The sequence below is a fragment of the Equus przewalskii genome, chromosome 1, assembly GCF_037783145.1.
Source record: "Equus przewalskii isolate Varuska chromosome 1, EquPr2, whole genome shotgun sequence".
NCBI classification, from domain to species: Eukaryota; Metazoa; Chordata; class Mammalia; order Perissodactyla; family Equidae; genus Equus; species Equus przewalskii.
Genome location: NC_091831.1, coordinates 125715680 through 125738619, shown reverse-complemented (window position 1 = coordinate 125738619; position 22940 = coordinate 125715680). Strand labels below are relative to the sequence as shown.

Here is a 22940-nt window from a genome sequence, read left to right as displayed (position 1 = left end):
TTTCCTGCCCCAGCCCTGCCATCAACCACTTCTCCAAGTAGCCCTGGTACCTCTTATTGGAGAATGGTATCTAAAAACCAAGAGCTAAGTGCTAAGTTTGTCCATTGCCACTGGAGTATTGTTGCTTCTAGGCCCTCCCAGTGGACAGAGCTGGGAAATACATATATGTATACTAACACATGCATACCCACATCTGTATTTCTCTATTGCTCTAAGTGTATTTTAAAAAAACATGAGTTCGTACTAATGCCGTCCAGTCCAGTACCAAACTGTTCATCCCAGCCTGCCCCTTTCCTCATTTGTAACTTCTTTCTCTTGAGTGTGAGAAACCTGGCTCTCATTACCTGTATTTCCTTATTTTTTCAACCATTATGTATATAAAATATATATAATTTCAGAATTTCTAACCCATACCCCTGTGAGAATCATATTTATTAAGCAGAGTACAGTACTTCCGGTCAGTCCTTCCTGGTTCAGCCTTATGGTATCCAGTCAGAATACTGTTCCCCGTTATGCGGGTTAGTTCTTGTCTTCCACAGCTCCTTCTGTGTGGTTACTGGTTTGTTTTCATGGCAGAGACTCTAGCAGGCTTAAAAGCCAACAGGAAAGATTCAATTGAGTGGACAAGGTTGAATATACTAGAGAAAAGAGACTATATGTAGTTTTTTCTTCTTAGTCTTGAGTCTTCTACATGGACTATCTTATAATCGGAAAAAAAGAGGACTCCACATGAGTCCTCTGCAGCGTAAAGAGGAAACAGAGATGTCAGTAGTCCTCAACAAAAGAACATTTATAGTTACTGTCAACTACACTCCTGGCTCTCTGGCTTGTGGACAGCAGTCTGGATTCTAGTTTCAGTTCCAGGACCTTCTTGTTAGATGCCCTTGGACAAGTTATTAAACTGCTCTGGGCCTCACCTTCATCTCCGTAAACTAACTTCTCTGCCAAACTTCATTACCAAATGAGGAAGCGGATACAAAAGAACTTTAAAATGATGTGAAGGGGCTTCTAAGGTTGTATTATTCTTATTACCATCAATTCTGACAACTGTTAAATACTATGAAAAACCTGTGGAATATGGAGAGAGAAAGCTGTTGCACCGCCTGGTTCTGTTTTAGCTAAGATGATCTGAATTAAGATCCTGCTGAAAGAATGAGAGAGGAACAGAACCCACAGATTTGTTATGTATTCATTCTCGCTCCTTTTTCTGACAGCCATCCGCAAGGCTCACATTCGTTTGGGGCACACTATCAATTTTCTCCCCTTGTCCGTGTTTAAAGTCAGTTTCCCCTGGATGATTTGTGCCCGCATACACCGGCTATTCCACGTTCCACAGAGCCGTCCCTTGGCAGCCATGGAGGAACTTACCCACAATGCTATCACCCTGAGCGTCTGCGGTACTCGATGCACCACCCAGATGATCCAAGAGGGATTCAGGCCTATTTGCTGCTTGCAAATGGGGCTGCTGTTGAGGAAAACATACACAAGCAATAATTTAATAGGAGGAGACTTCAGAAATAAATCCAAAAAAGCTCACATTTCTGCTCACTGCTTGGCTTCAGAGAAGCAGCAATAGGAGCTAGACACAGGAGAGATGGAAGAAAGATCAATGTCACACCAAAAATAAGAGGCTACAAATTCACTAACTCAGGTGTATTTTCCCTCAAAGAAAAGTTAGAAAGTGTGATGATTCTGCTATTGACTATTAAAATATATTGTTTGTTTGTTTTGTTTAAAATCCATGTTTTATTCAAAATGTGAAAAGGTACAGGATCATCTCTCAAACAGCTCAGAGACCGATGAGCCGATGAGACAGATGCCTGGGAAGACAACACGGCCCCGTATAACGTGCTCTTGGTGCCAGCACACTGACTGAGGCAAACCTGGACCAAAGTCCTTGAGGACAGAGGGTAGAAATCAGTCTATTAAGCTCACTGAGGGCAGGGACCTCACCTCAGATTTGTACAGGGCCTTGTACACAGGAAGAACTAAAAAAGAAACCATCAATTTTATTTCATATTTAAAGATCCGGAGGCAACTTTATGCCTTAAGGAAATTCTAGAACATTTTTTAAAGCACCCTAGCAAAAAAACATAGACTGGCCCAAACAGCAAACACCTTGAGAGGTCTTACTGCTTGAATGCTGAACTAGCCTGCTCTCAACAAACGCCAGGCACTAGGGGGCTGTCTCACATTCTCCTTTTCTCTATTTTTAATATTCTCTGCCACTTCCTAAAGGGAAATGGAAAAATGATTAATGGTGTAAAGATTCATAATGACAACGAGAAGTTAAAGCCAAAGAAGAAAAAAGATCCAAGAAAAATCTTTACCTCTGAGGGACGGCTCTCTGCTGACCCAATGCTATGGTTTGCTCCGGCCAACGAGCTGAGAAGGCTAAAGCCTTGGTTCCTATCTGAAAAGAAAAAATGCAATCACTGAAATTTTTTATATACATTTTAAATTGTTAAAATGACTGTGATGATAAAACAATGGCTATTTATTATAAAAGTTCAACTATAAAAAATAGTTACTATTAATTACCATACTCTCTAAATTCTGAATATTTTTTGAAATCACAGAGTATTAATCCAGGTCAAATATAATGGCAGGGCCATTACAACAAATAAAAGGCCACTTAGGGTTCTGTTTGCAAAGAGTAACAGCACTAAAGTCTTAATAGTCACTATGAACTAATATTCCAGTATTTTAAACAATCAAAAACATTTTTAAAAAAATCAGTGCCAAGGCATTATCATCAGGTGAAAAGGAACATGCATACTTTTTTTAAAATAAAGCTCTAATGTCGATCTGCAGTTAAGGCTCCCAGCTCTCGATGTCTGTATTTACAGTGGGGGACACATGTGGAGCAGAACGTCTAGAACTGAGCAAAGTGTAAGCGCCGGCCCTGATCTGCCAGTGTGCCTCAGAATCACCAAGCACTTACGAAAACCGCCCATATCCAAGGGCCCTACTTCAACTGAGGCAGGCTCTTTGGGCCAGAGGCCAAGGCACCTGAACTTTTAGCCAGTACTCCAGGAGAGTCTTAGGATCAGGGAAACTAGACAACAAAACACCGCCTTAGAGGAGAGCATGAAGCCCACAATTCAGGAGTCTAACAGGATAGCAGTCAAAGAACTGCTCTCTCAAAAAGACAACTTCCTCCCACCTTGCCTTTCCTCCTCCATCCGTTCCCTGACCCCATTCTCATCTCTCTTTAAACCACCTACAAACTTCCTGCATCCTCTCCTCTGCCAGGTGAAACCTGTTGTCAGACACTCAGTGACACAGAGGTATCAGAGAAAGAGAATCACTTGCAGTCTCTATCCTCCTTGCTTTACTAGGGGAGATCTGCCTCTTAAAGCGGACGAAGCCCCCACTGTGGCATGCTGGGTCTAGGCCTGCGGCTCCTTCTGGCCTGACCTCTCACCACGCGGGCAGTTGCCTAGCCTACCTCCTGCAGCATGTGGCTATCCACTCAGGACACCTATGCCTTTAAGGCTACAGAGGTGCCGGGCAGCACAAAGAGCCCGCTCCACAGCCTCCACAGTGGCAGCAGGGCCAAAGGTGCACTGTACTCCTGGAGCCCCCTCCTCACCCAGCTTGCTCACTCTGCAAGGAGCTCTCCAGGCCCAGTGCCTGGGTGGGCCCCCTCCAAGGACCAGACATCATCAAGGTTCCACCAAGGTAGGCGGTGGAGGCTCAGAGGCTGAGAGAAGTAGATCCATGTGGTATCCCAAACTGATGGTTTCACAGAGCCTGGTATGTTTATTTAAACATCAGCATAATTCTTTCTTTCTGGGCAATGTGCTACAGATTTTAACGCAATCGTATGCGGTTATGCAATACTCAGGGATTTCACCCGTCAAGTGGATTCATGAGAGCTCTTATGATATACTTCAGGTTCTTTGTACCAAAGGCATTATCTGAGTCATGGAGTACTGCTGTAAGATAGACCTCACTTCTCTTACTGGAAATAACTTAGACTTTGGGTAATTTTCAAACGCAATTCACAAATCTCTCCATATTCCAATTCCACGGCTTATGTGTTTCCTCTGGTGGGCATTACCCAACTTGGCAGGCCAGACTGCAATCCATGAAGAATAAGCAATACAGAGTCAGTTTAGGCATGTTATTAGACCAAAACAGTCCATTTAAACCGCCTCATTCCTTACAGTGCCTGCCTCCAAGGACGGCAGCTGGGACGGGCAGTTTGCGGGGGTTCCAGGGGGTCTGGATACCGCAAACCTTTGTGTATCTGTTGACTTTAGTTCCATGTTCATATGTTTATCTATTCAAAGAGGGTTTTTCTAATTTAACGATTATATGCTATGTGTATTTTACCACAATAAAAAAATTGAATGCAACAATTCTAATAATGGATACAATTACGAAAAAGTCAGGACAGTGGGAAGAGAACTGGCCTAGTGGTCAGAAAGCCTGAATTTCACTTCTGGCCCTGCCTACCAGTGTGATCTTGGACAAATCAATCTTTCCGTGCCTTAATTTTCTGATCTGTAAAATAAGAGGGTTGCTACACATGGTTGGTAAGATGCTTTCCGCTCTAGTAGTTTGTGATTTTATAAAGTAAAGAGGCATTCTTTAGCCTCTCTTGACAGTAACTTTGAAATAGTTGGGCTTAGGGTTTTGGTCTTTTTTGCTGAGAAAGAGTCACCTGAGCTAACATCTGTTGCCAATCTTCCTCTATTTTGTATGTGGGTTGCTGCCACAGCATGGCTGACAAGTGGTGTAGGTCTGTGCCAGGGATCCAAACCTGTGAACCTGGGCCATGAACCCAGGCCCCCACAGTGGGGTGCACCAAACTTAACCACTATGCCACAGGGCTGGCCCATGGGCTTACGTATTTTTAAAATTACTTAATAGAGAGAAAAACAAGAACCTTAAATTTCAGAAGCCTTTTAAGGTTCACAGAGGACTATGAATTTATAATTAGGTTTCAGGCTAATTATAATAATCTGGAAGGGCTTTTGCTCAGTATTTTCTTATAAACAATGGAGAATTTAGTCAACTAAGAGAGTTCACTATATTCCACTGCTTATATTTTAAGGAAGTTAGAAACATAAATTTTCACAATTAGAAAAACAATTCATTTTTGTTTATCCAAAGCAGATTGCTTATCCATTAATGTTGCTCAAAAAACTTGGATGATACTTTATACACCTACAGTTTTAAACAAACTCTCAGTACTGCTTGTTCAATGTTTAGCAAAATTCTGCCCATGTCCACCCACTGTAAAACTATTCTTATAGAAAAAGATTACATAAATCTTTTCTTGTTTGCCAGATTTTTCTCCTCAGGATTCAGGGCATGGAAATGTCATCCCTATTAAAAAGGATTTATTCCTTTAGCAGGTAGTTGTTGAAATTGGTGTTAGCGCTTCTGGTTTTATTGATGCCACAAAATACTAGACTACAAAGAAATGAATTAATCTACCTACTCAAATGATTCTTCTGGAACTTCAGAGCTGCAGAAAGGGGAAGTGGTTGAGTGATATAAAATAAATTATTCTGGAAGGCATAGTAAGTACATTAAACTCTGGTCCTAAAAACATCTAATTCAGTTTCAGTTGACTAGTAAGTTGGCACCAGTGGAATAATAGATAAAAACGATAGTGTCATGAAAAAATCTAGTGGTCATTAGCAGAGAATGCTTCCAGGAAGTGTCAGAAACAAAACTATAGCCTCTAGATAAAGATTTAAAGTGACAAATTCTCAAGCCTTGGGGAAAAGCTTATATTTATGGATTTATTTATTTTTAAAGAAGTTTCAAGAAAACTTGAAATATAAGAAATTCTTTGGATACCTCTTTAAAATCTAAAGCCACATTATTATAGAAACATAAAATGCATTTCACATAGCAATTCTGATTTATATTACAAGAGACATTTAGAGAATTAAAAACCTAGGCAAAAAGGGAAATTTTAGTACTATGGGAAAAGGAGAAAATTAGTTCTAAAAAAAGTACTTTTTTCCTGCTAATTCTTCTGCTCTTCTCTCACTTCCCCACTATGTTGTCAAAGTGATGTGATAAGGGTATCAGTTTGCAGGTGGATAAAAGCAGGGACTTGAATCCTAGTCCTACCACTTAGTGTGTGGTCTTACACAGATTACGCCCTCTCTGCACCTCAGTTTCTACATTTACGTATTGAGTCTAACAACACTCACCCTGCAGACTATCGTAAGGGTTAATAGTAACAGCTAATGCTGACTGAGCGCTCCATATGTGCAAGGTAACATTCCAAGCACTGAACAAACAATGCTTCTTTAATCCTCACAACAACCAAAATATGTCTTCTATACACAAATAGAAATCCACATCTATCTTCTTTATTTCATTATCCTCTTTTACAGAGGATTTATTCATTATTCTCTTTTACAGAGTAAACTGTAACTCAGAGAGATTAAGTAATTTGCCCAAAGTCACACAGTTGGAACCTGAACTTGAAATCCAGAACTCTCTAATTCTAAATTCCATACTCTTCTCCATTAAACCCAAAGGTAACATGTAAAGAATAAAGAGTTGAGATGGTCAATGTTTGATATACAAATACTGGATATGACACAAACTTGGCTCAAATGCAAAAAGATGCCTTTTTACTCACACATAGCTCTCTTTTGTTGGTAATCTTTCATGATGCCCCTGGTTTGGACGGATTTTAACTGAACTAAGCTGAACAGCTCAGGACCGAATAACGAATCATATGCCACTTCAACGCCACTCATTCCTGATCCTAGCCCAACTCCGTAACTCCTGGAGGCATTGGTCACATGAACTAGTGGCACACAGAGTCCTGGGCATCCCTGCTCTACCTGGCCAGGCCAGCATCCCGGGCCTCTACCCAGCAAATGCCTGTGGCACAGCCAAATATCCCCTGGGGGCAAAATCGCCTCCAACTGAGAACCACTGGTACAGATCTACTAATTAGGACAGGAAAATTCTGGCAAATATTCTCAGATTTTAAGTCATTTCTTGAAAAGATTTTCAACAAAAGAAGAGAATGAAAACATACAAAAGATTCAATCTTGACCTCCTGTCAGCATTAGAGATGCCCTCCCCCAACTCTGGGCAAGTTCTCTAGATGACTTTAGCCCATAATTGCTTCTCCCTCAGCACCATTCGCCTTTGTAGTCCTACGGTTCAATTAGCCCTCTAGAGAACATACTGGTATCAATACTTGTCTTGAGTTTATCTGCCATCCTTAACTGTATCATATACTCCTTGCAGACACAGACCATCAGCTAAGGGTTCTTTTACCTTCCACAGCTCCCAGCATAGCGCTAAATATCCGGGGGGTGCTGAAATATCCACTGACAGCTGACGTGACTGTCAGACAAAGGCTGCAAGCATCAGCTCAACAGAGAAGTTTTTACTTCAAATTTATACATCCTGCTCACAATATTGAGAATTTCCATGACCACAACCCCAAAATGCCTTAGATGACCTGTTATATATATATTCTGTGTTCATATTTCAGTCTCATTTCTTTAACGAAGCAATTATTTGGCATCATCCTAAGAAGTTCACATTTTCCCCATGTTTTAAGTTTTCTTTACATCACTTTTATCTCCCCGCAATATATTTTTTCTACCCATGTGATAAACATGACCAAACTTACCATAACCACAACTAAGATATTTCAACTTACATAGAGAAGCTATGACTATTTTCAAATGATATTTTAAAATCACATCATCCTATTTACATAAAAACTTATTTTAAGCAAGGACTCCATCAGAAATGATTTCACTAGTATGAGGGAAATAAGCCTACACTTTTATATCACATTCCACTTCTGCTTGACAAATTGAAATGAAACATTTTTGAAATCACAAAAGAATTAGAAGAACCAATTTATTCTCTCTTACTAAACCACTGCTTGAAAAAGACAAAACTTTGAAGTATATAATTGAAAAGAGCATTTACTTAGAGAAACAGGCTTAAGCCCTCACTGCCTCTGGCTGCACCACTGGCTAGGATTCAGGGAGCCTGTGTTCTCCCCATGACATCTGGGACACCTGCTCACAAGTCAAGAATGGCTTCTGCCAATACCTGAACATACAATGAACATGACCAGAAAGTAATCACACTACGTTTTTCCCCTTTTCCTGCTTATAAACAATATGTCCCTTGTAGAAAATTTGGAAAACAGAGAAAAGCATAAAGAAGAAAATTAAATCACCAAAGAAGCCAATTAATACTTTCGTGTGTGTCCTCCTGGTCTTTTTTTCCATGCAGGCACACACACGAACTCTAATAAACTGAACCACACACGAGAAGGAGTACTGTCTTTCCCAAAGGTGTAAAGGAAGGCTGTGCACTAACTCCACTGAGGGCTCCACCGTCGAGTCCTATCTCCAGAGCCTGAAGCAGACTCTTGAAAATCCTCAAAGGAATGTTTAGAATCAAGTCAAAGATCACTCAGAATCAAGTGTGGGGAATAACTAGAGCAATAAAAGGACACTTTCCCATGAAGAAAAAGATGATTTTTCTTATGTGGTTCATAACCAGCTCTAAAAATAATTCCAAAGGAACACCACCTGAAACGTTTTGTAAGGTGACCGTGGAATGAGGCCTGCAGTGCCTCCAGGTGACCAACCGGAGGAGATCTCACACCAGTTATTTGCCTGTAGACAATTTGGGGGTGATTTTTTTTAGAACAAAGTCTCATCATTTTACTCATACATTTATTCTTCCATCTTCTCTAATTTTTCACACTTCCTTCTGCCCCTTTTTCTCTTAGAACACAATCTCCACCAAATTATGCCTTCTACACACACACACAGAAATTAATATGTCTTATTTATTTTATTTTTGACCACAACATTCACAGTTAGACAAGTGTCAGGGATTATTCAAATCATTCTTTCGGTTCCACAATATCAGGCACTGGGATAAAACTCACTCTGACTCGAGGCGCTCAATTCCATAGAACGCAACGTCGCTATATTTCTACTCTATCCTAGGGTTAGGACACTGGTCCAGAGACATGATGCCATTTTCCCAACATCGCCTAGGCAGAGACAGACCCCACGAGAACCCTCCTCATTAACCATTCTTCCTCTCAGTAAATTGATGTTGTCTTATTTTCTGTAACATTAAATTCAAATTTTTATTTAGTAACTTTTTACTCCTTCTTAAAAAAAATTACATTAAAGGCATTAGCCATCTACATTCTCAGGAGAGTAGCCCAGGTATCAGGGAGAAGACAGACCCTGTGTTTTTGGTACTCATTTCTTACCAATCCTGTGTACATCAGTTGCAAATGATTCCTTAAACTGGAATCTGGGATTTCTGCCATGGCCTCTTGTTGCCAAGTAAATTCAGGGGACATACATTACTAGATGATCAATTCTTTGCATTTATAATAGGAATATAGAAAACTACCATATGAAAGAACTGTTGTTTCTACTATTAAAATTTCACTTAATCCTTGCCCACCTGCATCACTGAAGATTAAACTATAATAGATAAACTGAAAGTAAACTCTCAGGGCTTTTGAAATTCAAACTCTACAATTATTGTTTACCACTGGGGGATCACAGTCACAAGTCTGTAATGTGTGTTTAGTCTAATCCCTCCTCACTGATTAGAAACGGTGAAAGAGCACAGAACTTCCCTTCCTTGCCCTTCACTCCGTGGTGCTATTTGCACAAAGGTCCACTGAATACCCAAGAGCCAGGAGTGCAGCCCTCATCGGTGCTCAGGTGACAAAGCCTGGGATGGGGGCCTTGGGGTAACACTAAACTGACAATTTAAACACGGACACTGTGTACAATGCCACCTTCCTATGAGAAACAGTAAGTGACAACTTCATCTGAAAAACCAAAACAAAGCAACTCATCAGGCTTCTACTAACCATCTTCTTTTCCTTGCCCTTAAAATCAAGTCTTATTTACCAAGTGCCTCCCAAGTTCAAGGCACAGTACTGAGCATGATGCTTGATCATCTAATGATAAAGTGCTTTGCAACCAGGGTTTCTGATGTACCAGACAAGTGGAAAGGTCTCACCAGAGACAAAAAGGTTGGGGGTCGGCGGGGTGGACTCACACTGACCCACCGTTTCTCCTTTCACGAAGATAAGGGGACATTATCAAATTATAAAAGACAGACTCAAATGGTAGGTCTCCACAGCCATACGCCCTGCTCTGACAGGGGCTGAGGGTAACTCAAGCAGGCAGCTGAGATTTTATCTACCCTCCCTTTCCCTGAGCCACAGCCAGACTTTCAAGTGGAGGAAATGTAAGGCAGACAGTATAGGAAAGGTTATACAGTGAGCAAACTGATGTGGATGGAGACAGCTAAAAAGCACAGCCTAATTGTAAAGACAGCCGTAACCACTTCATTTCCTGGGCCATCTGAAGTCCTGCTCTCACGCATGTAGTGGAAACTGTGACTTCCCTAGAAGTCCGATCTTTACAATGCATACAATGATACCCGGGGATTTCCTTGAAGGCAGAGCTCAGTACAACCAGATCCTTCAGCTCCCTGTTTTTCAACCATTTTCATCATAGCCCCCTAAAGGAAAAACTTCTGTTTCCTTCTCTACTCATAATCAACACTTCTGGGCGCAGGTGTGTGGGTTTTCCCACACCAAGCAATTCTCCAGTTCTTGAAGGACACCAACTGGGTGTCCTACAATTTAACTCTATGCTGACACTAACTTCCCAGAGTTAGTGCAGACCCCCCTGGTTAAGGGCTCAGTCCCACAAGGCTCCCCCTCCTTCATGCACCAATCCCAGGTCTCAGGTTGTCACCTGTACTTCTGACCAACTGGCTATAAATCGGGGTTCCCATGACCCCCTCTTCAAGTTTGATAATTTGCTAGAACAGCTCATAGAACTCTGGAAAACAGTTTACTTACTAGATTACCAATTTATTATAAAAGACTACAACTCTGGAACAGCCAGATGGAAGAGATGCATAGGCCAAGGCAGCTGGGTGCGCCACCCTCCCAGCACCTCAACGTGTTCACCAACCTGGAGACTCTCCAGACCCCAGTGCTTAAGGTTTTTATAGAGGCTCCATTACTAGGCATGATCGATTAAATGATTGGCCATTGGTGATTAACTCTACCTCCAGGCCTTCTCCCCTCCCCAGAGGTCAGGGGGTGAGGCTGAAAGTTCCAACCCTCTCATCACATAGTTGGTTCCCCTGATAACCAGCCCCCAACCTTAGGGGCTTTCCAAAAGTCACTTTATTAACATGAACTCAGGTGTGGCTGAAAGGGGCTTGTTATTGAACAACAAAAGATGCTCCTTTCACATTTATTGCTCTGAAGTTGTTTCAGGAGCCAGGACAAAAACCAAATATTAATTTCTTGTATTACTTTAGGAGCTCTGTGCCAGGAACTGGGGGAAAAGACACACTCCCCTCAGGGCCTTTTTAGATATTTTTTCCTAATTGTGATGCACTCTCCCCACTGAAATATTAATATCGCAGATATACTTTATATGTTTACATATTATATGTATAGCTGCACTTTATACATAAAAAGAGCAACATTTTTTGCCCCCACCCCCAAGTCAATTTTCATCCCTTTGGGGAGATAACGCCCTGTTAAGAACACATGGTTCAGCTTATGAAACAAAACACTGGTAGAGCCAAGAATATAAAACTAGGTTATTACAGGTTAACCCAGAAGTTATGTCTCTGTATCAGAAAGATTCACAATACTCTTAATAATATAAATAAATAAACTATAATCTCCTTCTGGAATAATAATTTGCCTGCAACTGTAGTACTATAATTTAACCTGTTTGCTTTTATAATCTGAAATTAAGTAACAAAAACACATTAACTGAGCACCTAGCACGTACAAATAAGAGTCTTAACTCAAACTGAAGAGAATAATCTGTGTGACTCTACGTAAAATAATGTAAAATGAACTCTCTTTCACTCACAAGTAATACATCAATATTTATTACAGTAACTCTCCAGGAGCCATACCTGTACTTTGGATTAAGTGTAAAACTATGGGATTGAGTTAGTATCAACACCATTTCAGACAGCCCTTTACAAAGGATTTATTTAAAATGCAATAAGTAAAAAAGTCCAAAATCTCAGATATGATCATTACTTCCAGCCTGTCTCATTAAAACCTTACTCATGCCTCAACACCTAGGCTGAGGGGGTTCTGTAGGGGATGAACTCCTTTGGCTCTGCCAATAATTTCCCATGCAGCCTGGGTAAATCATTTAACTGCTCCGTGTTCCCTTCTCTAACCAACCAATAACGTAAATCAACACACTGTAATGGAAAAACACACAACACTCCTGGTCAGGAGACCTGCCCTCTGCTCCCACCTTAGCTACTGACTCACTGTGTGAAAATGGGCAAGTCACCTCTCCTCCCTGAGGTCTCATTTTCCCCATCTATAAAAGGAAGTCATCATACCAGATGCATGCATGGAGATTCTGCGTTCTAAATGCCTTCACCTGGCTAATTCATAGACAATATCATACCAAACAAAACAATGCCCCTTATTAAATTCTATAAAATTCAAGAACATATAATCTGAGTCAACCCAGCCAGTACAAGACTTGGTAGAGAAAGTATTGCACAAAAAAATACTGGAAAGAAAAACATGACTGCTCTCCAAGACAACAGTCTTAAAAGTTTAGGCCAAATACCTCCCCAACTTGAATTAGGTACAACTGTCACTCATGAGAATTCACTGTCACCTCTTTTTGAGCCATATCTATTTTCTGCCTGGATCAGCTCTTAGTGTAATGTTTTCTCCAATAAATTACCTTCTGGAATTTGGGAAATCAAGTCCTATTTACCCTATAGATACCTTATACTATGTATTCCAATTATATCACGTCTCAGCTTTGGTTTTTCCAAACTTATTACTTTAGATGATCTCCATTCTTGCCACCCCTTTGTTCACTTCAGTAGCCCTAAGCTAACTCTTTTCTGTTGGAACTTTCTTCACCTCCTAGGAAAACTAGGAAGACTGACCAAAATGAAAGCCAGTAACCGGGAGAAGGAAGGAAAATACATCGAGAGAGACAATTTTCGCCACTGTTCTCAGCTCTATGACACAAAGTAAAATAAATATTATTTCCCCAAACTAGCAGCATAAAAATATATCCTATCTGCTGAGAATTAACAGGACAGTTCTTTGATTTCTCTATGCAATTAAGTGCTTCTAAGACTGCTTCACAAAGTATTGCGGTACCTCTTATTTGAAGTATTCAACCAAAAAGGGTGGATGATCAGCTGGCAAGGATGCTATAGAAGCCATTCCTGCATTGGATAGAACAGACTAGTTCAAAAGTCCCTAACAGTTTTCTATCCCAAGGCAGTTGAGACATAACGTCATCCTACCAACCAACTGGTAATACTGGCGTACTAGTTAACATGACCATCAATGGGAGCCAAGCAACTATGTCAGAGGGTGTTTGCAGCATTGGATATGCACGTCCCTACATCCAGTGGGTATCAGTTGAGAATCATGGGATTAAATTACTTCTAAAATCTCCTCTAAATATAAAAGTCTACTGATAACCTCACACAGTCTATCTTTATTTGAAGCCAAGTGTCGACGTTTTGCTACCATCATCCAACAGATCCCCCAACCATTCCCCCTCATTTCTTCACAGTTTTAATTACTGGCTAACTGTCATTTTGTCTAATACTACTTCTGTCTGAATTCTTAGCAAGTTCAATACACACACAGATGATCCTTCCAAAAATCTGACTCTCAGTTAACTGAATTTTTGTTTTACCGATGTTGCCCTCTACTTGACTTCAGCCTTGTATTCCCATGGTCAGACCCGAAGACCTTATTATGATCAATAACTACAACCCCTCCATAATCTCAGTTTCATGCATCCCACTCTCAGACCACAACCTCTCTTTCCAGCTCACTCCTCTATACCTCAAACCAACTATCCTTCAATTCCACTGGGACCTCAAAACTACCACCTTTTCACTGACCTTCTCTCCATTGATTTCTCTTTCCCTTTCTTACCCAGCTTAAATTCCACAGCCAATCATTTTAATTAATCTTTCAGGTATACTATCTAATCCCTTGCCTCTCTCTTGCTGTTATACCCATGCTTGGTAAAAGCACAACTGATCATTCCATGGCTGCGCCCATGCAGCTTAAGGCAGCTGGGGAATACACACATACACATACATACACACCCACACACACACACACACAGAGCCATGCTGCCTGCTTCACTTTTAATTTATCATACCAAATTTCAAGTGGGCCCCTTCATGCTATCTGGCAATCATAGTTTATTTACATCCCTAGGTTTATCTTCTCTCTCCTAGATGACTTTCACATTTTCTTCTCTCTCCTCAAATCCTAACCCTACTTCCTTCTTCTGTCTCATTTGATTAACCTGGCTTCCAACTTCACTAAGAAAACTGAAGCCATCAGAAGAAACTTCCAGATTTCCATGCCACATCTCCCCACCCAGCAACATTTGCACCCACATGCACTCTTCCAGGCTCTTTCGACAGATTTACTTTCCTCCTCCTATCCAAAGCCAAGCCGGCCACTGATACCCCCTCTCACCTACTCAAGGTCGTCACTCCGGCAATTCTCCCTTCTCTCTCCTCCTTCATCAGATTTTCACTCTCTACTGGAGCTCTCCCTTCAGCCTACGAACATGTTGCTCTTATTCTCATCTTAAAACAATAAAAAAATCAACCACACTCTTCTCAGTAGCTCCCACCTATTTCTCTGCTCCTTTATCCTGCAAAAATTTCAAGTTGTTTATAGTCACCATCTCCAATTTCTCTCCTCCCAAACCTATTTCGCCGCAACTACCCTCTTCAAGGTCACTAATGACCTCCACATTGCTAAATCCAAAGGTCAATCCTCAGTTCTCTTCTTACTTGACCTATTAGCAGCATTTGGCAGAGCGGACCACTCCTTCCACCTTGACAACACTTGACTTTTGCTTCTAGGACTCTAGACTCTTGGTTCTCCTCCCTCACTGATCATCCTTTCTCAGTCTCCTCTGCTGGTTCCTTCTCTTCTCCCTAGCCTCTCGATGTTGGAATGTCCCTGGGCTGAGTCCTTGGTCCTCTTTATTTTGTCCACTTACTCCCTTGGTCATCTCATCCAGGCTCAAGGTTTTAAATGCCATGTATATGCCTCTCTTCCCAAACTCTACATATCTATCCAACTGTCTGCTTGACATCTCCACTCGGAAGTCTAGTAGCCACTGCAAAGTTATCTAGTAGCCACCGCAAAGTTAACATGTCCAAAACTGAATTAATGATATGTCACCCTGCCCCTCAAAGTCTGCTTCATCTGTAGCTTCCTCACTGAAACTGATGGCAACCTCTCCTTCAAATTGCTCAGGCCCAAATCCCAGAGTCCTCCTTGACAGCTCTCTTTCTCTCATACCCCACATCCAAACTGGCAGGAAATCATGCTGGCTCTACCTCAAAATATATCCAGATCTGACCTTTTCTCAACCCTTCCATGGCTACAGCTCTGATCTAAGCCACCACTACCTCTCACCTAGAACACTGCAACAGTCTCCGAAGAGATCATCTTGGTTCCTCCTCACCTCCACCATCTAGTCTCTACATGGCAGCCAGAGTGATCTTTTTAGACCTGAAGTCAGATCATGTCACTCTCTGCTCGACGCCCTGGAACAGTTCCCAGTTGACTCTGACTAAATGTGAAAGTACCGGCCTACAAAGCCCTAAATAATCTGGTCCTCCCTTATCTCTCTGACCTTCTCCCTTCCTCAGCCACAGTGTGTTCCTCGCTATTATTCAAACACATGAGGCACACTTTCACCTGAGGGCCTCTGCTGTAGCTATGCCCCTATGCTCTTCTCCCACATACCCAGATGGCAAACTATCTCATCTCCTTCCTCAAACCGCAAGCTCTCAAGAAGCTCTACCTTGACCATCCTATGTAATATGGCAATCAACACAACAATCTCAACACCCTTGACCCTGCTTTATTACTTTTTTCATATCACTTACCATCTTCCAACATACCCATGACTTGTACTGTCTAGTGACTACCGCCTCCCCAGAAGGGAAACTCCACAAGGGCAGACATTTTGTTCGCTGGCGTATCCAAAGCACACAGACCAAGGCCTGACACACAAAAAGTACTCGACAAATATTTTTTTGAATGAAAAAATGAACACTTGAAACCAGATCTTAAATGTGGACCAGAGAGAGATTTGAGGTCAACAGAAGAAAACCTCAAATGGCCCAAATACAACTATGGTCTCAATTATGCCCCTAGACAATTAGCTACTTAGAAAGCCTGTATTATTGCTTTCAGATCTCAAGGCGGATTGTTTAATAGAAGCACTGGCGACCTTGTCAGGATACTAGCCCATACTAGAGACAAGTACCTAGGAAATCTGGAGGACAGCGCCCACTCTTCCCACCTTTGCCTCTAGGTGACCACACTGGGCACAGTCCTGTCTCTTTCCTCCGGCTTTGTAAATCAGAGAAGTGACTTGCAAATACCACATGATTTAGAAATGGGAGAAAACAAGTCAGTCAGGGCTAATGCAGCTTTCAAAATGCCTAGTTTACTCCCATGGATTAAGCACAGGCTCTTACAAGTTAGAACTCAATCACTGTCATCCATGTCAGAGGTTCTCAACCAGGGCTGCTATTTGAATTCCTGAGGCACTTACAAAATACTATAGCTGCCCCTCCCTTCTGAAATAAATGGTCTGGGTGAGGCCCGGCAGCACAGGTTGTAAAAGCTTCCCAGGTGATTCAAATGTACAGCCAGAGCAGGGAGCCAGGGATGGAGATCAACCTCACTTCCCAGACTGAAAATACAGCTCAGACAGAATGACATCTGCCTAAAGTCACATAGCTGAGCGGCAATGTTAGGACTGAAAACTGTCACTTGTCTCTTCAGAGAAACAGCAATAAAGGAGAAATTTCATTACAACATAGTAATTTATAAGGCTACGTGTTATAGTGGTTAAGACTTCAAAATTATACAGATCCACGTTCAATTAGGGCTTTGATAGTTAACAGCTAATATTAGTGGTTCTCAAACTTTGTTGCATATTATAATTACCTTGGGATAATTACCTGGAGAAGATTCTAAAAATCTCTATGCCCAGGCCACACCTCACACCAATTAATACAGAGTCTCTGGGAGTGAGTTTCAGGCAGCAGTACTTTTTAAAGTTGCCCAGGTGATTCCAATATGCAAACAAGTTTGAGATCTGATGAGTTACATAACCTGGAATAAATCACGTGACCTCTTTAAGCCTAACTCACATGGATATTGTGATTAAATAAGATAACGTATGTATGTAAGCAGCTGCTATGAGTATGATTACCACCTCTCTTCCTTCTACCATTACTATCATCATTAGCGGTACTCCTTCCCTCTTATTGAGATAGTATTCACACATTCTAAAAGTCACCTTTTTTAAAGTGTAAAATTCGGTAGTTTTTAGTATATTCATAAAGTTGTGTAACCATCACCACTATCTAATCCCATGAACATTTTCCTCACCTCAGCAAGAAACCCTGTACCCAGCAGTAACCCCTCTTCCCACCCCCTGGGAACCACTAAGCTACCTTCTGTCTCTATGAAGTTAACTATTCTGGACATTGCATATAACTGGAATCATAAACTATGTGGCATTTGTATTTGGCTTTTTTCACTTAGCATAACATTTTTGAGATTCATCCACCTTGTAGCACGCATCCATGCTTCATTCCTTTTTACAGTTGAATAATATTCCATTGTATGGCTATACCACATTTAGTTTTCAGCAGCTGTTTCCACTTTTTGGCTATTATAAATCATGCTGCTAGGAACATGTGTGTACAAGATTTTGTGTGGACATATGTCTTCACAGTTCTCTTGGGTATAAGACCTATGAATGGACATTCTCAGCCATATGGTTTAATTTTTTGAGCAACTACTACTGTTCCAAAGTGGCCACAGCACCATTTTACATTCCCACCAGCAGCGTATAGGGGTTCAGAGTTCTCCATATCCTCATCAACACTTGTTATTGTCTCTTTTTGATTGCAGCCGTCCTAGTGGGGGTGAAGTGGTACCTCATCCTGCTTGTAATTTCCCTGATGCCTAACAATGTTATGCATTTTTCACGTTTACTGGCCATGTGTGTATCTTCTTTAGAAAAATGTCTATTCAACTCCTTTGCCATTTTTAAACTGGGTTATTGTCTTCTTATTATTGAATTATGAGTTCTTTATACATCCTAGATACTAGATCCTTATTAGACATATGGTTTACAAATACTTTCTCCCATTCTGAGGGTTATCTCTTCACTTTCCTGAGTGTCCTTTGAAGTATGAACGTTTTTCATTTTGATGAAGTCCTATTTATCTATCTTTTCTTTGGTGGTTTGTGCATTATTAATTTTTAAGGAAGAGACTAGAGGCAAAAAGTTATTAGGATATTCTATGACCGGGTAAATTGTTCAGACTTGTAATAAGCAAAGAAGTGAGCTGGCCACTCACTTAAATCATGAATTCCCATTTAGGAAACATACTTTATCTTGGGGGAGGGTAGAAAGGAAGCTACTCATTTCTAAGTGTTTACTTAACTAGATTTTCAGATGAAGTATTTGGCCTTTGAATGCCAAGTGGCCAATAAACTGCAAAAAAGTAAAACCCTAGTCAGATTGGTACATTTTCAGGGCTATTTGTCATAACACCTAAATTTTCATAGTCCTTACTAGAACTAGAATTGTTTCTTCAAACTGAGTACATTTAAAATGGATCTTTTTAAACAGTTTCAAACTAGTATTTTTCTGAATCAGTAAAAACTAAAGCCTGGCAGGGCATAACCTCAGTGTTCCATTACTGCTTGATAAATACTAAATAGATAATACATAATTCCAAATAATTAGTGGAGATTATGTAATTTGCGATGTAATAATCTCAAAGGACCAGTCATGACTATAGTAATTTTTCTGACAAAAATAACAAAAAATCAGTTGTTAGTGTCCTCAAAGTGGGTGATGGCACCACTGTCTACGTTTCCCTGTGTCACACTCAGTACGGTATTCACTATTTACATGTGCTCAATTTCTGCCACAGGACTCCATTTCTAATTTGTTCAGTTTCTTTATTTCTCCCCTCTGTATAGAGTCTGAAGTTTTTAAATGCTTTTTTCATTGATTGCCATAATCATATGCTTTTTCCCCCCATAATCTGTTCATGTGGTGATTTAAATAGATTTTTCTTATATTAAAGAATGTTGTGTTCTTGGAATAACCCAACTAGGTCATGATAAACTCTTTTTATGTATTTCTGGGTTGGGGTTGCTAACATTTTGATTAAAATCATGTCATCTCTGTGAATGAGATGGCCTTTAACACTTTTCTTCACTGGCACTGTCTTTAGAGGTTTAGATCATGTTAAGGAACACTGGAATTAATTAGGTCTGCTATCTCTCTTACTATTCTCTAAAATCTTATGTAAAACTTTATTCTTTCATTAAGTAATTGGTTGAATATTCAGGAAAAAAAAAGAATACCTTTAATATCTTTCTTTAATTTGCCAACCAACTTTTTGACTTAATTTTTTGGTTTAAAAAGCTTTGAGTGGTGTTGGCTGCACAACAATGTGAATGTACTTAATGCCTCTGAACTATACACTTAAAAGTGGTTAAAATGGTAAATTTTATGCTATGTATATTTAACCACAATTTTTTTTTTTAAAGATTGGCACCTGAGCTAACAACTGTTGCCAATCTTTTTTTGTTGTTTTTGCTTTTTTCTCCTCAAATCCCCCCAGTACGTAGTTGTATATATTTTAGTTGTGGGTCCTTCTAGTTGTGGCATGTGGGACGCCGCCTCAACAGATGAGCAGTGCCATGTCTGCGCCCAGGATCTGAACCGGTAAAGCCCTGGGCCACTGAAGCAGAGCGCGCGAACTTAACCACTCAGCCATGGGGCCGCCCCTAACCACAATTTTTTAAAAAGTAAGAGAAAAGTAAAAGGAGAGAAAGAGAAAAGTGGGGAGGGAGATGAAAGAGAAAAAGTAGAAAAGATTGAGACCCCCCCCAAACAAATAAACCAGTCTGAGTACTTGCTGGCAGACAACATTCAAGAAAAGGATGCTGAGAGTAAGGTGCAGTTCACTGGGCACTCAGACCACCCCCAAAGCAAAGGACAGGAGGTAGGTCACCCCGGAAGAGTAACATGACCCACCACATATTCATACAGAGACTTGTCTCGTATCTAAAATGTGGAGCTATTCAAGGATGTCCTTCACACTTCCTAAGAGCTGGGTTGCATCCAAATGTCACTTCACTGTATTTCCATATCTAGGGCTCCTCCTAGAGAGAAGATAGTTAAGTTTCCTTCATACCACATAGGCAAGGATCCTCTTAATGGAATTAAGCTAATGGCAATCTTTTGGTTTTTGACTGACGGCAAATGAATGTACCAATACTGTAGAGAAAAAGAAGAAGAAAAAGATACTTCAGGGCAAAGAACCATGAGAAATCCACAGCATGTCCCTTTGCTTTGCAGTTCTCTTAAGAACACTGTTTAACGTCTAAAACAAGTAAAATGTCATTTTTCCAGAAAATATCTTTGACCATAATTCCAAAGTAATACAGTGTTTTCAGTCCAGCTTCTGAATTTATAGCCATAAATGTAAATGACAAGGCCATACTTCTTTAACATATGAACCAGGGGGACAGATTTGTCAAAAAGTGATTGAAGCCAGATAAGCTTTTCTGAAAATAGTCCTCATAAATATAACGAGCACCACTGAATATAATTTTATTCCAAATTGATCCAGTTTATGTACCATACCTTAAATATATTTTTAGAATGAAGACAGTCTACAGCGATGCCTCACTATGATAAATGCTCAACAAGGATTTGCTGGATGAATCAATGGGAAGGACCAAGCCTCAACTTGAGTTTGTTTTGATAACAGGGAGATGACAACATACGCTAAAATCTCCTTATCTTTTCTAGATCTATCAGGGCCTTATTTTGATTGCTATTGCAAAAAAATAAAATCTACTATCTTTGCAATTCAATGCAACAGACACATTAGATTGCCCCTAGAAAAAATAAAGTGAGAAGGAGGAAGGAGAGAAGGAAAGAAAAGGAGGAAGGAGTATCGTACTATGCCAGAAGGAGCTTCTCCCATGACGACCTGAGTTAGATCAGATTTCAGGCAAACTAAGGAGCCCCAATCTCACTGAATACTCAAGCGTCGACCAAAAATTAAGATGAAATATTCTACTTCTATAAACTGATCTTCCACCTGACCCTTGATCTCAGGGAAGATGGGGTAAGCTCACTGTAAATATGATTTTTCTCATTCCCTTCTATAGTGTTTCACCTAGCATAGCATACCTGGTGAGGCAGCCAATTGTTACAAGACCGAAAAAACACTATACAGGCAGCAGTTCCTAAAGGACTATATTATGGGTTGAACTGTATCCCCTAAAATTCAGATGTTGAAGTTCTAACCTCCAATATCTCAGGATGTTACTTTATTTGGAAATAGAATATTACCTTATTTGTAGATCTAATTAGTTAAGATGAAGCCATACTGGAGTCGGGTGGGCCCTTAATTCAAGACGACTATTGCCCTTATATAAAGAAGAAATCTGAACACAAACAGGCACACAGGGAGAATGCCACGTAAAGACTGGAGTTATGCTGCCACAAGCCAAAGAACTACCAGAAGCTGGAAGAGACCTGCAAGGCCCTAGCACCTTCAGAGAGAGCATGGCCCTGCTGACGCCTTGATTTCAGACTTCTGGCATCTAGAACTGTGAGAGAATAAATCCCCGTAGTTCTGAGCCTCCAGTTTGTCATACTTTGTTACTGCAGCCTCAGCAAACTAATACAGACAACAAGAGGCTAATGTGTGCCAACTAGCCTGCCCCCTTCAGACTGCACTTCAGACCTAGCTTTCCACCTCGCGGCCACTGCCACATCAGCCCGGGCCCCAGCACCTCACTCTTGAGCTGCAGCCACAGCTGCCCGGTCTCCCTGACTTTAGGCTCTACCTCTACCTGGTTCAGGTGCCAAACTCACCTGCACACCACCATGACATTAACCTTTGAAAGATGCTAACTTCTTTGCATCACTCTCTTGTGAAAAATCTCTAGTGACTCACCATTTCCTACACAAAAAAGCCCAGATTCTCCTGCCTAGCTCTTTTAAGCTAGCTCCAGCTGCTAAGTGAGGTTTTCCTAGTGACCCTGGAAAATACAACCATTATTCTCGATGCTATGCTTTCTCCCCTGCTTGTCACTCTCCCCCTGCACCAACCCAAATCTTGACATCTCATGAAGACTCCTGCCAAGACCCACTTTCACCTTGAAGCTCTCTCTAAACACTCCAGCCCACAGCAAAGGCCACATCTCTGACCTCTATGCATTTACTGCTGCACCAGTCATTCTGCACTCATCAAAGATGGCCTTGCAGTTACCCAGCATTTTAAAAGTGCACACTTTGATTCCATAGCTGGACTATGAGCTCCTGAAGGACAGGGTTCATGTTTTACAATTCTGGGGGTATTTCTTAAAGCCAAAGACAATGCCAGGCATATTATAGGCAAGCTCTAAATTACTGAATTAACAATTAAACATATATTAAAATTTCTTAGAAATGTTACTTTTGGCTCTTCCTTCAAGTGGGAATTTAAAATTGAACAAATCTATAGATTTCATAGAATCCTAATGGTTCCACATATATGTGAATAATTTAAAACTTACAAGGAACAGAAGAAAAAAACTCCTTGGGGCTTTTAGTCCCAAGTTACTTACCATTCTTCATCACTACATTGGACCAGACATTAGCATTCAAGGCTTGAACAATTCGCTTTACTCCTGTAGATTCTGGGAAGTCATCTAATCAGGGAGGGGAAATATATATATTTATACACACAATTATACATACATATATCCCCCTAACCATATTTTTAAATAACTGTGG

The 22940-nt window shown here is 40.7% G+C and overlaps 1 protein-coding gene across 3 annotated transcripts in view; it reads right to left on the bottom strand.

Annotated features, from left to right (window-relative positions):
- The window catches only part of AAGAB (alpha and gamma adaptin binding protein), a 47840-nt gene that overhangs the window by 5998 nt on the left and 18902 nt on the right, over positions 1–22940 (bottom strand). For all 3 annotated transcript variants that reach the window (XM_008518114.2, XM_070622972.1, XM_070622962.1), the window contains 3 exons: positions 22772–22855; positions 2331–2413; positions 1369–1465 (listed from right to left, as the gene is read on the bottom strand). In XM_008518114.2, the coding sequence (XP_008516336.1) occupies positions 1369–1465; positions 2331–2413; positions 22772–22855 (264 nt within the window). The remainder of the gene's footprint in view (positions 1–1368; positions 1466–2330; positions 2414–22771; positions 22856–22940) is intronic.